Raw genomic sequence first — 19,416 nt, forward strand, 5'->3', positions numbered from 1 at the left:
TAAAAAAAATAATAAAGTCATACAATAATCAGTCACTCACTCGAAAGTGATACAACACCATTCACGTAATATTCAGTATTTCAGTAATCAAATACCATGCTCAAGTTATGGTATGCAGTAGTCCTTACAGAAGAACTTCCTGTTTAAATTATGGTCAGGTGGCATATTGACTAAGGACTTTTGTTTTCCCTGTAATTTGCTGTCCACCCAACATGATACCTTCATTAAGAAATTAACCAAATGCCAGATTGACCTAATTAGGCACCGGTTTGTGTAAATTCACAACCTTGTAACATGAATGAGGAATAACTTTGGCAAGTCACTTCATAATCTTCAGTGGAATGTCAGAGTTATTTTTTAACTTGTCAAACACGATTTAGCCTAATGTTTACATGAACCTAATCATGTACACCAGAAATGTGCTGTGAATGTTATCACATGCTTTTGACTATTGACATAAACTGTTAAAAAACATCTTTTAATAAAATTTTCAAACAATAATATAACAATTTCCATCATTCCTCAATTCTCAACAAATAATATCTGCCATCTGCAGTTCTATTTCAAACGTACACAGATGAAATCACAGACTTGCATCATTGTAGCAGCTCTACTGCCTATGTTGGCTTTCATGGTTATTGCTCTATGCACAGGATATGTGATCAATTAATTACTAATTGATGTATTGAGTTTGTGCGTTACCTGAAGGCAGTAGCTGCAATTTTTTTTTTTTTTTTTTTTTAACTTTTCACTTTTTATATAAAGTTCGTCATAACTCCTCAGTGTCCTTGAATTATTAATGTGTAAATACAATACTGCTTTCATGAGGCCACTGGTAGATGAATCTAATGAGGCATATTTCATACCATTTTAGTCAATATTCGTACTTAATTTCATTCAATTCTATAGGTAACCACTACATTTTAGACCTAAAAGCTCATTTAAGTTGAGTTTTGAACATTACTTTCAAAAGATCTTGACAATGAAGTGTAACTAAAGGTAAGGCTTATCACAAAATACCTCTACCGTATTCATCTCGAGTTTTGTTGTCAAAGGGGATTTTTGGAAGGCTACTAAAAATCTGTCAAAGTTTAAAATATGTTAGCCACATATCAGTTAAAAGGTAAAGGAATGCATTTGCAGGCTTTGGCTGATGTTCCATTCTTCCAAAAGGATTCCTTCCTCTATATGAGAAAGAATTCAGGACCGATCCAACTTCCACATTTAGGAAAACCAGGTGGTGCCGGTGGCATCTGGTCATCACGACCTACATGGAGAATCACATTCAGACCCCAAGAAGAGTGTGACACATGCTGATCATGCAACAGCCAGTATCCTATTGAGAAAGGAAGAAAAAAATCAAGAATTTTCACCCAGCACATGTTATAGTTAAGTACATACGTATACATATGCTATCACCATTTGTAAATACAGTAAAACTCGTTTATAAAGATCCTGCATATAATAAAATCCTGCCTCTAATGAAGTCAGTTCTCGGGCCCTTAGACTTTCCTATGGTTGTACATTTTAATTATCCCACAAGGAGTACGGATGAGTTGAAATCCCTGCTGTAGCAAACTTTTCTTCTTTTCCTTGGCCAATTATTACCTAATTAATCATTAAACTCTCACCACTTCACGTCACCTAGTTGTCCCTTCCTGAATAGTAAGTTGTTCTCATGCGTAGCCATTACTTTAACCTCCAAGGCAGCCCCAGGAAAGTAGGTAATTCATCCACAACAGTCGGCACAGATTTAATAGGCATAGAGTCTTCCATTGACTCAAACTCATTGAAATTTGTTGATAAATTAAAAAGTTACTGTATTGTCTCCCATTCATTGATGAAACTGTGGTCAGCTTCTTCATCTGAAGTTTTTGTGTTACTAAAATGATCCTCTTTATCAGTAACAACCTTCAATCCAACATTTTGGAAGCAGTTCTGCAAGGTTTGCTTGATTTTGAGAGAATACACAAAGCCATTTTTTTTCCTGAACAAGTATGGCAGGGCAAAAATGCCATAGTTTGAATGCAACAAAATCCCATTTATAACCAAGTGAAAGGCCAGCCCCCTCCAATTCGTTTTAAGTGAGTTTTACTGTACTTCTGGTCCAAACTTAAGTGGTGACATTAAAGCATAAAACAGGTATGCAAAAAGGTGTGCTTGAGTATTAAGTATGACATATATATATATATATATATTTATATATATATATATAAATACCACCCACCTGGATTATCAGCTTTGAATCTCAGTATAGCATATCCTCCATTGGGAATGGATACTGTGTCCTTTACGATAGGATCTACTAGGTTTCGATAAATTTTTCCATTTCTGTCAAGTTCCTTCAGAGCTTCTGTTATCATCGTTCCTTTTAAGTCTTTGGCTTCTAGTGACCCTAATGCCACAACATGGAAGCTATATCCATGCATATGAAAAACATGGCCCCAGTCACTTGCTCCACCTAAAACGTAGAAATATCTGTTGTAAATATTCATGAGTTCATATTTAGTGGTGAGTGGAAATTAAAAGAGTTGCTAATATCATGAGATTGTGAGATTATGAAAATCTTCTTATGGGAGAAGGAAGTAATGCGATAAGCATGTGAATGATTTAAAGTTTTCTCAAGTTAGGTTTTACAGCAATAGGTCCTGAGAATTGGATACTTTCATGTGACATCGTGCTCCTCTTTAACTGCTGAGTAAATTTGATTTTCCCAAGTAACTGACCTTCATCTATAAGTATTAATTCCACTCTCTCTCCTAATGGGATATCAATCTGGTGCACACATTCGCACACATCAGCCTCGTGCTCCATTCTGGACCCATCTGAATCCTTGTGCCCTATGTTCCTGACTTGTGTGGTAGGGCAGCGTCTAGGGAATACATCCTGGCTGCATCGGATATCTGATGGAATGTCATCGGCCTGAGAGACCAGTGGGGATGGTGGGTACATGAAAGTATAATTTGCCACTCTTGGCACCCGAACATCTTTGTTTCCAGGAACTGGAATGGAATGAAAGCATAGGCATTAGTTACAACATGTGAGAAAATAATTGTAATATGACTGTGATTAATTTTAGTGGCTAAAATGTTATGCTATGAGATCCATTAAAGTAGTTTTGGGTTTTCATTGCCACATAGATTGCAAGTCCTTAATGATAAACATATTTTAACACTATCACAATTTACTTCAAAAAGTCATCTTAATTCAGTTACTAATTGCAAGCGGAGGGTGTAACATTTTTGTCAAGTTGCATCAACATGTATATCATTACATGCCTCCATTATGACTTTATTGCAATCCTCTGTGTGTTCAGTGTCGCAAATGTTGCATGCTATGATGTTTTTACCATATTGAAACATAAGAATCTTGTGTAAATATGTATCACCATGATTATTTCATTTAAACCAATGCACATATAATTTTTATTATATTTGTTACAGATAAGTACAGTTTTAGTTCATTCTATCAAATTGATTATTGTATTAATTAAATTTATATGTACAAAGCATGTTGAGTAGGGGATTCAGTGGGGACCTTGGGGGGGGAGTATGTATTTTATGTGTAATGAAAAAACTTCATAAAATTGTGAAGGTTTTAACCACTCCATCCAATATGTTTGGCTGTAGGTAAATTAAAATTCAATCAATCATTAGCCATTAACTGATACAAAATTTGCCAGAGTTCAACAAGATTTCATCATATGTGAATGTATGACCATTTACTTAACATATATAGGAGGTACATAAGAACAAGATCAAGGCATTTGTAGAAGCTTAAGGCCTTGCAGAATTTTATTTTTTGACAAAATCTTGTAGGCAGAGATATTCAATGATTTCAAGGAGTTAAAATTGTTCTATTATATACACTTAGGTTCTACTTACTATTTTAATGAGACTTAATTCATAATTTCAAGGGAAAAGTGCTCAGATTAACAAAATGACAGCTACTTGTAGCAGACAAGTTTGCTCAATAATTTATTGAAACAATCATTTTAATTTTCAGTGGTAATAGTGTTGAAAAATGAACTGTAATGATTTACAATTAGTTATTTGCAAAGCAATTTTTAGGCTCAAAGGTCATTTGCCTCAGTGATGTCCCCTCATAACATTTTTGCTTTTTGGGAATAGAACAAAGTTGGGGGGGGGGGGGGGGTGACATCTGGCGAATAAGGAGGATAATCAAGGTTGGTGATTAAATATTTTGCCAGAAACTGGCGAGCAATCAATGCTGAATGTGCAGGTGCATTGTCATGGTGAAGGATCCATGCATTATGTCTGGTTAAAATAGTGTGCACTGTTGATTTTCCTAAATTCAGTTCATCAGCTATCTTTCGGACAGTTTTTCGACAATCGGTAAGGAAAAGGGACTGCACGCAATCAATGTTGTTGTCAACAAAGGTGGTTGAGTGTCGTCCCGGCTTTGCATCATCCATGAAGTCTTTTTTGCCATCTTTAAAACGCTTAATCCACTTGAGAATGAATGACTTCTTCACAGAATTATCTCGGTAAACAGCTGTCAAAATGTCAGTAATTTAAAGATCACTTTTACCACACTTCACCAAAAAACTTGATGGTTATTTGTTGCTCCGTGATTGCGTCAATTCCCATTTTCGACAAACAGTAAAAACAAGGAAAACAGAAACTAACATAACTGGCACCCTAGTGGGCTATAGTCTGCGTCATGGCTGCCATATTGAACCAGTTCGCGCATTTATTGCACAGACCACGTATAGTAGTACTGTATGGTAGAAAACTTAGGCCAACAAGGTTATACATAGAGGGAGAACCTTACGGCGAGGAAGATAGCTTAGTTCCAGCCATAATTGACGGTGAGATAGAAAAGGCATTAAGGGAGATGAAATCAAATAAGGCCGTGGGGGTGAACAACATTTTTGCGGGACTACTGAAAGATTTAGGAAAATCTGGGCGGAAGAGTCGATATGGACTAATTCGTGGCATCTATGATGAACGATTCTCCCGAAAGACTTAGTGATATCTGTGTTAGTTCCTATTCCGAAAAAGGTAAAGGCTAATGTGAGGACCACAGAACAATAAGTTTGATTTCCCAATCAGCTAAAGTTGTTCTCAGGATTATCAACTAAAGGATGGAGAGTAGGGCAAACGATTACTTAGGGTATGGTCAGTTTGCTGTTGTGGCTAACGTATAACTTGAGTTTAGTTAAATTTCGGTAAATATGCTGGCCTTCTATTTCTCCATTTCAGTGGTTTTCGATTCATATGACTGTAATTACCTTTTATTCCTACCTTTTGTATTAATTGAAAGTTTCCCTAGTTTTTTATAGTTGTATGGTAGTGTATAGTAGCGACCTCGTAACACACTCTACACTACTAGACAACGTATGACTGCGACCTATATACTACGAAGGTTCTTAAATGCATAGCATTGGAGCGAAGGAAATACATACTTCACATATTCACACTTAACGGATGTATTTGGCCATGAAGCGAGCGGAAAAAGGGAGAGAAAATGTGTTTTCATCATAAAAAAAACGTTTCAGCATATCTAATTAGATTCCTTGGCTTACATTTGAGATACCCGTGCTAGGGAAAGTTAGACCAATATCGAGAAACTGCTTTTAGTTTTGTGCCCTAAACAGAGAGTATTGGGCATACATTCGCGATAACAGTTTTTCATTAAATTTCAAACATGCTTCTGATGGCATTACTCTGAATTTAGCTTCGTTTTCCTTTTTATTTAGAAGGAAACCTTTCATTTTCTGAAAATAAAAATAAATAACTTGTGAATACGTTTTGGAAATATATCCGACTTGCTAAAAGGTACACATGAATTTAATGTCGTCGATTTATGTAAAGATAGCTTAACTCTTTACTAAGTTTTTCCAAGTGTGGAAATAAAAATGCGAAATGAAACTATTGCAATCCAATATAACTCATATATGAATACGTTTCGGAATTGTCTCACTGTTTTAAACGTTTGTATAAATTTAATGCAGCAATACGTTCACAGTGTTTAAATATTTGAAAGAGTGTTTATAAAGAATGGTAGCCAAAATAATTCAAAATTAAGCTACTTTTCAATAACTATTGGCCTCAACGTGTTCGGTGTACGAAAAAATGTGTGCCCGAGTACACCGCCTTCAGCTGTGAAAATCATTTTGAAGATGTCGTTTAAATTGTTTATTAGTGAGAAATGCGGGACTCTCGCCAAAGGCAAATTTCAACACCGAATTGTGCCCATTTCAATCGTTTGAATAAAGATCCCACAAAAAATTTTAATGAACTTTTTAATTAAAAAAATAACAATTCCATTTCTAACCCAGCAAGTCAATGACACGAACGACGCTTCGTCTTTAAAAAAGGGGGAAAGAAAGGTTAGCCGATGGAAATAAATAGGGAGAGAAGGAAATCTTGTTTTCCAATCTCCGAGTTCCGGTAGAAAAAGCACGGAGAATTCAGGCTTCACGTAACTTTCGCCTCCCCAAAACTTTTAGCTGGTGTTAACGTTCGTGTAAAAAAATTTAGACGAGGAAGTTGACTCCTTTGCGGTGGGTAAGCGTGCCAATCACCACTCGGGAATCAAAATATTTCATTGAATGAGCTTCATCACGAGAGAGCTCGTTTCAATGCACGACGTTTGGCCGAGGCTGTGCCGTAACAGCGGAGGCTGAGGTGAGGAAGAATATTTCGTAAATCTCAATTCACATTTCTTCAACGAAGCGTAGTCGGCCACGAAATCCCACTGAACTGGAAAACATTTTGGTAACATATCTCTCCATTACCCAAACAAATATCTGAATTCACGCAACAGTCGATGATTTACGTCACCAAATGCTGACTTGACGGCCATTTTCTTTAAATAACCTCTTGGTAATATATCGAAGTAATTCAGGTTGGCAAACATCTGAAGCGGTCGGTAGGCTTGGGCATCAATATCTGGAACTGATGATTTAAATCAATTAAAAGTTTCGCTTTGTAGTTTACTTTCCTGAAATTAACGTACACTCATGAGTCTAGGTACACCATTTCCCTTTCAATTTCGTTGAGTTTTGTTTTCAGGTAAGCCAGCAAAATCCACCCGAAGGGAAAATAAGCACTTAAATTCAAGGTTTATGCAAAAAATTACATTCTTAAATTAGGGCAAGGTTTGACTCTTGTCACTCGCTCGTGAAAGCGAAAAAGTCGGCAGAGGCTACGATTTCGACTAGCCGCAAACAGATGATGAGCAAAAGCGAACTTTACTCGTAGTTAGTTTATCTAATTTAGAATTATAAAAGAGAAAATGATCCTTAAGTGAATCAAAAAAAAAGCAGGGGGAAAATATTGCTCGATTAAATACTAGAACCAAATGATTCGTCATACACCATTTTGGGAAACCGTATTCATAAGTGAAGACTTAAGGATGCTTAGATAAAAAAATAGAAGGAAGCAGCAATACTTAAACATAAGGCTGATTTGATTCGCAAGCGTAAATGATTTCTCACCGAAATTTCTCAAATAAATCCCTTTCAGAATTTTTATATCCTCAAATGTGATATTCATTTATCTAATCAACCACGTAAAGCTTGATTGAATACATCCTTATGATGGCTGAAAAAAACATCGCATAATTATTAGTAGAAGTAATAAATCGTGAGGATTTTTTATGGTAGATATCAAAGTTGGCGTATTACGAGTGCCAGCTTTGATGGCGAGGGGAGAATATCAAAGAAAATATCTTCATCTTGTCAATATCAGAGGTAAGGAATCCCTTACTTGCCAAATTTCGCGAAGAGGATTGAAATTCTTTCCAGTAGGATTTTTTTCTCTTTCACAGCTCGTTAATTTGAGTCCAATTAAAATTATTGTGAACGCAAAAAATAATGAAAAGGGTCGATAAATAAAATATGCTACAAATAGGATGTATGTAACCAATGCATTGCAAGCGTTTTAGTCACGTCACAAAGTCCTCCACTTGATGAAATATCAAAAGCGGCTTCACAGATGCCTCAAGCTTTCCCTGCAAGCTATGAATTAGCGACCTAAGTCATAGAATGTTTTCCTATGGCATGCTGCATCTGTTGCTTGGTCTCGAGATGTCTATATCTACCCTTAAACTCTCCGAGTCTCGAGCATAAGTGAAAGCGTCCTGTGATTTTTTTAGAACCGTATAACCGCGAATTGGCGTGATGACATAGATGCACCCCAAGCAATATGATAGAAAGACCTAATTAAAATACCTCACGAACTTGAAATCTATGGCTTGTGATCGCAATAGGAGTGGGAAAGTATCTTTGCTTTCTAGTGCAGCGTGAATCCTTCATGCAGAACAATTCGACGTCCCTCTTCGTGCATGGTTAATTTGCTCTTAGAGCTTATTGGAAGTTTCATCGGGTTCTGAGGAGGAATCTGGAGTCAGATGGTAAATGGACCTTAGCTGGAATAACCCAAAATCTGTCCTATACAAGCAGAATTATTAAGAGAGGTCTTATTCATGGCGAAGATCCCGTCGAGTGGCAAAGCCGTGTGATGAACGAAAAGAAATGAGCGTTCCCTAGAATGTAGGTCAACTCCTTGATTACGTCTTTTTCTCTCCCACTCGGATAAAAAGGGCGTGCGGAATATTGAAGGAATTGGTCCAGAGAGAGAGAAAAGAGAGCGCCGGCATTTTCTCTTAGTCTATTCATTTTCTGGATGACAAAAACTAGGCAGCATCGATTTCCAAGTGTTCATCCATGTCGTGAGCAGTAAGTGCAGCGGTATAAGTTTTCCCCGGAGCAAATAGCTCGAAATATTGGAACATCAATATATACAATGTATAACACTTATCAGAATCTCGAAGAATTTTCTTTGAATGCCAGTGTTTACTTTATCATTTTCATTCCTTATTTCATAATTAATTGTTATTGAAGCAGTTTATGATATAGAGGTTTGACGACTCATTCAAAAGGCTTTTGTTAAACCCACCTTCCTTAACCCCCTCTTTATTATAGTATTCCTTACTTGCCCCATTTATTGCTTATGTTTTTACCGATGCTACTGAGAGCTGCAGTGAGCACAAGGCCCAGTGAACAGTTAGATGGGAAAGGTGTAAAGCTCATTTCACTAGGCTACCATGCCACGGATTTATAGGCCAATGAATACAACTTTAATTCGAGTCAGTATTATTTCTTCGGATACTTTTTTTCCGCCTCCTCTCTTTAATCGCGAGATTAAAGTGATTCAACACATGATAACATTCAGAGCATTCTTTGATTGGACTGAATCCTACCCTCATTTTAATGTGTGTCCCTTCAAAATGATGAAGTATCACGGAATAGTTTTCACCCGATGGCGAATGAGAGAGTTTGGCTAGTGAATGTTTCTAGAACTTTCCGAAATCCTTCCCTAAATGGATAATTGTAAAAACAGGGGGACGGCGAGTAGTCACTGCATAAGTCTGCAATCGGTGCCGCACGTGCCGGAGAGGAGCGTGTGCCAAGAGCAGAGAAATCATTAGCAAGTCACGATGGAACTGCCCGGCTCCGTTCATAATTTACGAATACCATAATACATGTACAGAAATGGCCCGACTCATGGACGCCCATCATTAGGGAATCGAGGAGAGCGAGAGGCCATTGGAGAGACTTAAAATATGGGGGGATGAGGAAAATCTACTAGGGGAGAGGAAAGGATGACCAAAACTCTGAATAAATGAATTATAAAAGTAGCACTTCCGAAAACTATGCCCGGGCATATTAACTAGAAGCAACATGAAACCACACATGTTACTGTGTGGATTTCGCGAAAAAATTCACATAATCAAGTTCAGTCAACAAAATTATCAACTTTTAACAGTTCTATTATATATATATATAAATATATATATATATATATATATATATATATATATATATATATATATATATATATATATATATTGTCCATCATATTTTTCTATATATATAATATGTAATATTATTATTTCTATATATATATATATATAATATGTATTTCACATAATGAAGAAAATTATACATTGTAAAGATGCACAGAAAATATTTCTCCGAAAAGACTTCGACCTAGTAGTCAGGTTGACGAAAGAATCCGCAAGGGTTTTTAAAGTCGGTCGAGTGTCCGAAACCTTACATTTCTTTAAGACAATAGTAATGGGTCCACAGGAAGTGTGTAAACACTGAAAACCGAAGAGAGGTGATAGAGTTGAACGTCCCTGTGTGGTCATCTCCTTATTTTTGGTCCCCTCGGTGAAAATAAGAACCTGGAATTATCGACTGGGCTGCTAAAAGGGGAGGGAGCGGTCAGGAAACGGAGAAAAAAAGAAGTTGATTCCAGACCAGGTGAAGCCCACCCACTCCGTCTGAGATCTCGCAAGGGTCAGCCCCTCCTCCTCCTCTCCCGCATTCTCGGTCTAAAGGATCGGGGACTCTGGTCGCTCGCGCGTGCACCCCTCCCTTTCCACCCACACGGCGGCCCTCCCTCTACCCCATCCACCTTCTCGTCGGGTAGCACCCCTGCGGCCTGAGTGTCGATGCGGACCGCATAGAACTTCCCCCAGAGATTCCGCGTGGAGGGCGAGGAGTCCCTCACGACCCTTTAGCAATCAACGTCCACGCCTTCGGGTCGTAAGCTAAAAATGATGGTGCAAACGCAAAAAAAGCAGGGAATCTCAGTGTGATAGAACGCCTTTTTATTAATTCACTTTTTATTTTCAGCAGTATACTCTGAAATGGGAGAGCTTGGAAAATAGAAGAAAGAGGAGTAGGTTAGGTGCAATGGACAGAATAGTTCAAAATGACGAAGCGGCGGAAGATTTATGGAGGGAGACAGAAAAACCAAGTTTTAAGGGAAAAAACGACTATGGTTTCCAAATAAAAATAAGGACACATAAAGCAAATAAGAAAAAATATTCATTTTTAAATAGAAGTATTGTTGATTGGAACCAGCTGCCTGGAGGGTTGTTTGAGCCCTTTCTATCAAATTTTAGTAGTTTTAAGAAAAGGTGCAAAGCAGCTTCAGGAAAAATGACTGGGTAATGAACGTTATTTGTCGGTGATTATTATGTTATTTTATTTATTAAAAATGCTGTTCCGTACGTGATGTGGATGGCGTGAGAAGTTGGATTGTAAAAGTGTGTGATGTCATCACTGTGCGCGATTTTCGAAGGGGTATGATGTAGAAAAGTTCGTGATTTAGGTCGGAGTGTGATGTTGGAGGGTGCGTTGCTTTGCATGGTGTGAACCTGGGCCGTATGTGATAGTATATCTACGGTTGGGAAATCAGAGAATCTTTAAGTGTCATTGTTTTTTAAAATGCATTTTGTTTCATATGTATGTCCTTGTGCATTAAAAGGGCGCATCACTGGACCGTTACCACAGAGCCATTTGCCTGATTTGACTTACTTTCCACGTTTTCAGAGGAACTTTGTTTGGAATAATCTAGTTCAGTACTCCCGAACCTGGTATTTTTGTAGCAACTTGTTACTACAAATGCCATTGGAAAATGAAAAGTTGTATTTCAAAGAAAAGAATACAGGTGTACATAGTTAAGTATCAAGTTTTAAGCGTACCGTAAAATGCTTATCCAAAACATTATTTAATGATATAATCATTGAAATTGTGAAGAAATGAAGGGATTGGAAGCTTCTTAGGGCGGGGTTATCCTTTCGTGGCGTAAACTTCCCACTGATTGCACGAACAAAGAGGTACAGGTACGTATGTCAGGATGTTCGCGAGCATGTCATCACAATGTGATTCCTGATTTCACACCAAATTCTGAATTTTCTTTTTCCTTCTAAATTGAAACGAACCTCCCATTTTCCAAAGTAATTCAGTATAATCAATGTTATAAGTAGTGATCGAATGGAGATTATTATTCAAAATTAAGCTTCTAGTTGAATGAAATTTGTGAAAAAAATAAAGCGTTCATTTATTACCTTTAACAGCTAAAAATAGAATTGACTAAATTGTAACTATTGCTATTTTGGGTTAAAAATAATTTAAGCGCCAACGTTTCAGTTGATTCTAAGTGGTGTTACAAAAAAATAGTTTGAACAAATGGTGGAGTTGGAGAATGAATGAATTTTTTTGCCCAGAAAATCAATTACGTGAATAGTTTTCCATGAAAAATTCGCTGAGGTTTACTGAGGTTCAAGATGTTGGAGCAGAATACGTTTTTTCCTAATTTTAACGTCTCTCACGGCCAATTGCGAACTTGAGCAAAACGTTATGCTCACGTTTCTTAGGAAAAAATAAATTTCAGGAAAAAGACGGATGCGACGTACGTATCAACAGACCTAATCGGTGACTGCAATGGGGAATCCTGTCGGATGACTCCAGAATTTAACAAGTAATTAACATTATGAGAAAAACAAAATTTGCGCTTTTCCACAGATTTATTTGTAACGTACAACGCGTTTCAGTTCAACGAACCATCTTGACAAGATGGTTCGATAATTGAAACGAGTTGTACGTTACATAATAAATCTGAGGAAAAGTTCAAATTTTGTTTTTCTCATAATGACGAACTTCCACATCATCTCGACTGAATCTGTTGAATTTATAAGTAATTGACACTATGCAAAAACAAAATTGAAGGGATAAATTTAATACAGGCTTAAAATTAGTCTCGTTCTATTTGGGCGTAAATAAAATCTTCGAAATCTATTTAAATTTAAACACATAAATATTTCTAAATGATTTTACGAAAAAAATTTGACAAGAGATGTGAATGACTGTGATTAAACCCATGCTGATAGTAGCTGTCCCTACTCACAGGGTTCAATATGGTGTCATAGGATGCTCCAATTGACTGAAAACCGGACAGTAGCCACTCGTTTACCAACAACTGACTCATACTGAATAATTGAATGCATCGCCTTTCCAGGAAAGTGCGAATGATTGCATAATTTTCACTTGAACTAAGGTAATGTACGCAAGACGTGCGTTGAGAATGCTGTGTGCCCAGTCGGTCAACCGGAATCTGAAGGCTTGTCGAGGTGAAGTTTCTAAAACAGGTTCCATGACCTCATTGCAAGGCATTCAGTACTTGAAATGCACTCCAGTTATGATCCAACTCAGGTAATTACGTGTGGCACTTACGCACTCCATCACAAAAAGCGGCTGCTCGGATTCACACCCACGCAGAAGAATAATATGTAGTACACCCGAATATCAAAACCATCGCTAATGGGAAGAGTGACTCAGGTTTCGAATTACACTAAAGAATTATGATTACATTAAGCAATGCTGATTATATTTTTATGGAAGAGTAGAAAAATATGTTACCTTTGTAATGAATATGTATTTAGTGAAATATAAAGATGATTTCGGATACTACCAAGACTTTGAATAAAGAGTGCCAAAACAGGTCCTGGGATTCGACAATCATACCGATGGAAAAGCAAAGACTCTCCGGCATATATTTCACCTCCACCTATGAAATTTTCATTCGTATATACATCACCCTCTTCCCTTTTGGCCTGGCCAGAAAACATAACACAGCTAGTAATGAAAAAACAATTTGAACATTTTTGGGACACCTAGATTACCTCAAATCTTTCTCATAAATTTGCTATAAATAAATCTAATTGGTATAAATACCCTACACCATAATCTTTCTAATTAAAACTTTTTGTATTCAAATATTGCTGCTACTTCCTGGGACAATGATACCAATTATATTTCACGGCCAGAGTAATATACCACTATTTCATGTAATGCAACATGCGAGTATTAGTCAACCTTCGGGTCGACAACTACAGAGATCAAGCTAAAGGCTGGTTTGGTAAGTGATGATTGAACTCACTTAGTATCAAAGCCTGTGAATTTCACACGTCGGGGTAGGGGGGTTCCTATTCCTTGGATAAGGCTGAGGGTGCCTAGAGGCGTCATCCGGAATCAAACCCGGGGAGAGGGCCCGGGCCAAGCGCTCTGCCCATTGGATTACCACGCCTCCCATTCGGGTCAATGGCAAATTGTATTTTATTTCCGTTATTTTCTCGTATACTTTTGTTCCCATCGAACAATTGCATCAGTGATGCTTGAATTAAATGTAGGTGATGCTAAAGAATGAACGTCAAAAGCGCCCGCGAGAAATACCGAAATGGCACTCCTAGGTTACATCGATTTCCCTTCTGGTACGACGTAGATAGGTACCTTTGGTGTATCCATCCAAGGCAAATATTAATGTTTCAACTGTTTTGTCACGTTATAAATAAACAAAGCCACAGGATAGTTTAAACGGGATTTCTCGTAATCCGAAGAAAATTTAATCTGAAACAGTTATTAATTGCTTTTGTAAGGGAACCCCATTTTTTTGGTATGATCGAGGTTGACATTACCGAAATATGACATCCTCGAACCGATTAACGCAGTTAATTGATTAATCCAATCATATCCGAAAAATTAGTCGCATTCCCCGCTAGTACACGATCGAAATCTTGAAGAAACGACGTATCACGCCATAACACAAGCTCTCCTTTACGAGTTAAAGACGAGGACTGAATGTTTAAATCTGATTCCTAAAGGGGAATGACAATCCCAAGCAAGGAGTGAAAGGCCAGCGGAACGGGAGACGGGATGATATTCAATGTCGAATAACGAGCGCTCCATTTCAATTTTCATGACACTCTATTGAAACTAGTTTCAGAATTTTATGACAGCATCTTTGCCATTTGGTGAACTAAATAACAGAATAAATGAAATGGTTTTGTGCCGGGTTTAAGGTGTTGATTCTAGTTTGAATCGGCATTTGTCGAGCTTGAAGTTTCCTCACCAGAACGCTCAAGAAAATTTCAGAAACACGACATCTTGTTAACCTGGAATGCTATGAAATTTACTATTGTTGTCATGGATTCAACTGGGTGAAACTGTAAACAAATCAATTAACGTTTCAGAAACGGTTCTGATTCCATCACTATAACGTAGTAAACCAAATAATGGGAGACTCTATGGATCAAAAAATGCCTCAACGCTTTGTCCGTACAACCGTTCAAGTTCCATACCCAGAGTTAAGTAACGTCAAAATTTCCGCGAGCTTCCACTATTTTGATACTAGTAGCATTGCCAACTCCCAGCGCGGATGGATATAAATCCAACCCGTGACCCAAATTAAGTGCACCACAATCTCATACACTGAATCCAAAGGCGGAATATGTACGGAGGAAATGTTTTGCGGGCAATGATTTAAGCAGGACATTTCGGGGCGGAAGAACCATGACTCGTGCCAGAAAATAGATCTTATGGCTATAATTGGAGTAAAATAAACTCCGAATCCTTGAGTACTTCTGAAGGATAAACCCCAATATAACGCTGTCCTCTTTTACTCTCTTTCCTTTTCCAAACGTTTCCTTCCCTACTGATACAATTAGGGAACCTGTCAAAACCACATGGGGTTCTGATCCAATCGACCATTAACCGTTCAACCTCCTTCGAAAGGGTAAATAAGGGGGAAGGGGCGGGGTGGGGTGGCGACAGAGACATGCTCGTAATCACCCGGAATGCCTCTGTGCCTGGAAATTCTCTTTGGTTCTTGACTTCGTCCTTACTCATTTGGATCCCTTATCCTTTTTGCCCTCCGTCTGTCTGATATCTGCCGCCTTCATTCGTTCGAATAGACGTATTTGTTACTACTCACGACGGCAAAGACGAATCTTTGTAGCCGAAATCCAGGATTAAACTGTTATTAAATTAGATCGAATCTGCAGATAGCATCTTCGCCATGAATGTTGGCCAAAACGAGTCACGAAATTAAATCCTTCTTAACCTCTTTTTCGATGCACTTGAAGGGAATGTCTCCTTCCGAACAAGCGAATACTCACGTAATCTTACCGACTCGTCCTAAATCAAAGCGCAAAGAATTATCAAAACACGATAATACGCGTATAATATTTCCTCAGGACTAGTAGTCCCATCCCATACATCAATCAAACATCAGAGTTTGCGTAATATCCATGTCAATTTAAGATTTTTTCAAATAATTACATAGCCAAAATGTTTTACCCAAACCCAATTTAATAATTGCGGAGAGCATTTAGAGCAAGTATGCACTTATAATTCGTCATTATACTGTCAACATGTGATTTTAATTTTCTTATTCTTTTAATATTCTTGGCTTCCACAAGGAGGGAATTGTTGACAGGGACGTTGAGTAGGGATGTTAAGAAAAGGCTCATCAAAACTTTGATATGATCGCAGTTATTTAAGGCGAGGAAACATGGTCACTAAAGCAGGATGATAGAAGTAGACTGGAAGCTTTTGAAATGTGAGGGTGAAGAAGGTGAAATGGACAGAAAGGAAAACAAATGAGGACGTACCAGGTATGGTGGGCGAGGAGAGGGGTTTGTTGGGAGAAATCCTAAAGAGGCAGGAAAAATGGATGAAGGGCGCATTGATCGGCAGTGGTATGTTGAAGACTGTAATAGAGGGGAGAATATTAGGCAAACGAGGAAAGGGCAGGAACAGGATAGGGATGTTGGACGGAATGAAGGGAGGAAGTACACACAGAGATGAAGGGGTACTTCGTGTAGAGTTGGTCGGTGGATTGTGTTTTATTAGGAGTCTCAAAATATTTATTTGATAGTTGGGTCCATCCAAAACCTACCTTAACCGATAGATAACTTAATGATGATAATTATATATATATATATATATATATATATATATATATATATGTACACATATTTATATATGTATATACACATACATCTATACATGTGTACATGGTAGATTGTGGATTTAATACACTGTTAATGGACAAATATGGCATAAGTGTTTTGGCATATGCAAAAATTAATTAAAAGGACGTTAGTGTGATGATTTCTCCGGGTGATTCAACGTGGTTGCCTTTTCCTCCCTGCCATCGATATTTTCTAGCATAATCCTGAGGAAAGGATAAGGGTGGGTTGGGGAAGGCTTAAGTTTGAACTAAAATTGGGCGGCGAGATAATTAAATCAGTTAGGTTTGCAGATGGAGCAATAATTAGCCAGACAGCCAGGAATTAGGACTTGAAGGGAGAAAGGGAGGAGAGGGATGGGGATTGAGAGAGTGAGTGCGAAATTTCAAATTTACCGATCTTTTCTACGCCCTCTCCTCATAGATAAAAGTTTATATATATAAGACTACACCTGCACTCACTACGCACATGAAGATGGTTTAGAACACGAAAAGTGTCAAAAAGTAAATTTGCTAACCATTGGAAAGTTTAAATAAAAAATATAATTATCGGTCATGAATGTGCTCCGATTCCACCAAAGTACGTCTGAAAGTACAGAATTTGTGTCAGAACAACTATAAATTAAAGAAGAAGGGATTAAAATAGAGCAAGTATAGAAATTCAAGTAATTGGGCAGCATTTTAGAGGGAAATGTCCCGAGTGGTTAGGGAAATTAAAAGGGGAAATGCGTTGGTGAACGAAGCACTTACTAGACGAAGGGAAGTAATGAATGGCACACTAAGTTAAGATGAGAGGAATGAATTCGTAAATATTTCAGTATGGAGCGTAGTGCTTTATGGATGTGAAATCTTGTCTACGATGCAAGAAGATGAACGCCGACTGTCGATTTTTGAGGTGTATGCGTGAATAAGGATGGAGAAAATAAGTTGGGCATCCAGAAAGACCATTGACTAAGTTTGGGATGTGGTAAAAGGAGAAAGAGTAGCCTAACCAGAGTAAATTCTAAGAGGGCAGAGGAAAACCACACAGGACAATATTAAATATTATATAAACGATATATATAAAATTATATAAATAATGCTCTTAATATAAGAACAAGAAATATTCTTCCAAGGGTGGGAGCATGGCCTCCTGTAAGTCCCCATGGCTTCACCCCTGCCTTGAATGTGCGTTCGATCGAAGGCAGTCGAGGGATGTAAGCACGTTACCGACGGGGAGCTACTCACCGAGGAACGGTGGGTAGGACACGTTGTCCGTGGAGACCATATGGAAGTCAAACGGGATGAAGAGCTTTCGGTCGAGCTTGGGATCCGCCAGCGCGGGGTCCATCCTCTTGAGTGCCCGTACCTCTGTCACGCAGAGCACATCGGAGTTATCGCCGCACACCTCATCCACGGAGTTCAGGAGCACCTGTTGACGGAGGGGGAGGAAGGTGAAATTCGGAAACGCTGGCAAAGATATAGGAATTAACGAAAAAAAATCTGGAGTCAATTATCCCGAGGAAAATACCACATTAAAAATATTGCGTTCGCTTAAGTACATTGTTATTTTAGTCTGTCATATCCGTAAAAAAAATATTCGATTTGATTGGAAGTTATTACGGAAAAGATCTCCCAATTGATAGAAATTATTACAGATGTATTATTAATCGGTAATTTTATTTCAATTAATTTTTCTCCGCATTTATATTTGTACATCAGTTCTACTTTTGTTTATTCTCTTATTTTTCATGCATTCATTTGTTCTTATTTATTTATTTTTAAATTTAGTAAATTATAACATTAGAATTATCCTTTCGTGTGTAGGTGCTTTCCTGGAGTGGTTTTTTCGTCAAGGATAAAAGCCTTATTCCTCACATTTTTCCCACAATTTGTATATCTTTCTACATTCTTTATATTCATGCATATTCATTACAAATCGATCGTCATTATCTAGTTCTTTTAATTCTATTTAGCTCTCAAATACAATTACATTTTCATAGAATATATTTGAGGATGGGTTAGATGGAAGAAGGGACTACCACAGTCTCAATATCGTCCGAAGGAAGCCAATTATTATTGTTATTATACGAGGGTCATCCGGAAAGTAGTACCCGTTCGTGAAATAAAGACACAAAAGTAAATATTAACAAACATAAAAAATTTTATTTGAAAGAGGATACTTTAAACTACTTCTCAACATAATCTCCAAGCAAATTAAGGCATTTGTCATAACGTGTGACAAGTTTCTGTATTCCTGCTGCATAGTCCTTCGCCGCCAGCTCATTGAGATACGCGAGGGACCCATCTTGCACAAATTTTTGCATAATGCAGATGGTGTTTAACAATTTCATGAACAATTGTTCGAGAAACATTGGGAAAATACTCACAGATGTCATCAATTGTGACGCGCCGATCGTTCCTCACGAATTCGTCAACTGAGCTCACCAGTTGGTCTGTAATGACAGACGGTCTCCCCGAACGCTCATCGTCGTGTGTGTTCCCCCTCCCCATGTTGAAGTTGCGACACCACCGCCGAACAGACGACTCGTCCATTACATTGTCTCCATACACCTCCTTTAATTGGCGATGAATATCACATGGGCGAACGTTTCTTGCATTGAGGAATTTAATCACTGCCCTCACTTCACAACTGGCGGCGTTCTCAATTTTTTTAAACATTGTAAACAATCACAGAAACAACACAGGCAATGCTAGCGTCACGCAACTTGGCTCAGAGAAGGCAGACAAGCCACTGAAGCTATCTGACCTAGTCCAGCGGCTACTCGCGTCGTCAGCACTTCAT

The 19,416-nt window shown here is 37.9% G+C and overlaps 1 protein-coding gene across 1 annotated transcript in view; it reads right to left on the bottom strand.

Annotated features, from left to right (window-relative positions):
• Positions 1-563: 563 nt before the first annotated feature.
• Positions 564-19,416, bottom strand: part of LOC139685473 (uncharacterized) — a 138,587-nt gene continuing 119,734 nt past the window's right edge. Inside the window, exons 8-11 of the mRNA XM_071582491.1 lie at positions 17,859-18,042; positions 2,727-3,002; positions 2,228-2,461; positions 564-1,336 (exon numbers count right to left, since the gene is read on the bottom strand). Of these exons, the coding sequence (XP_071438592.1) occupies positions 1,185-1,336; positions 2,228-2,461; positions 2,727-3,002; positions 17,859-18,042 (846 nt within the window). The 3' untranslated portion in view covers positions 564-1,184. The remainder of the gene's footprint in view (positions 1,337-2,227; positions 2,462-2,726; positions 3,003-17,858; positions 18,043-19,416) is intronic.

The sequence above is a fragment of the Hetaerina americana genome, unplaced genomic scaffold (assembly GCF_022747635.1).
Source record: "Hetaerina americana unplaced genomic scaffold, ioHetAmer1.1.p SCAF_115, whole genome shotgun sequence".
Taxonomy (NCBI): Eukaryota; Metazoa; Arthropoda; class Insecta; order Odonata; family Calopterygidae; genus Hetaerina; species Hetaerina americana.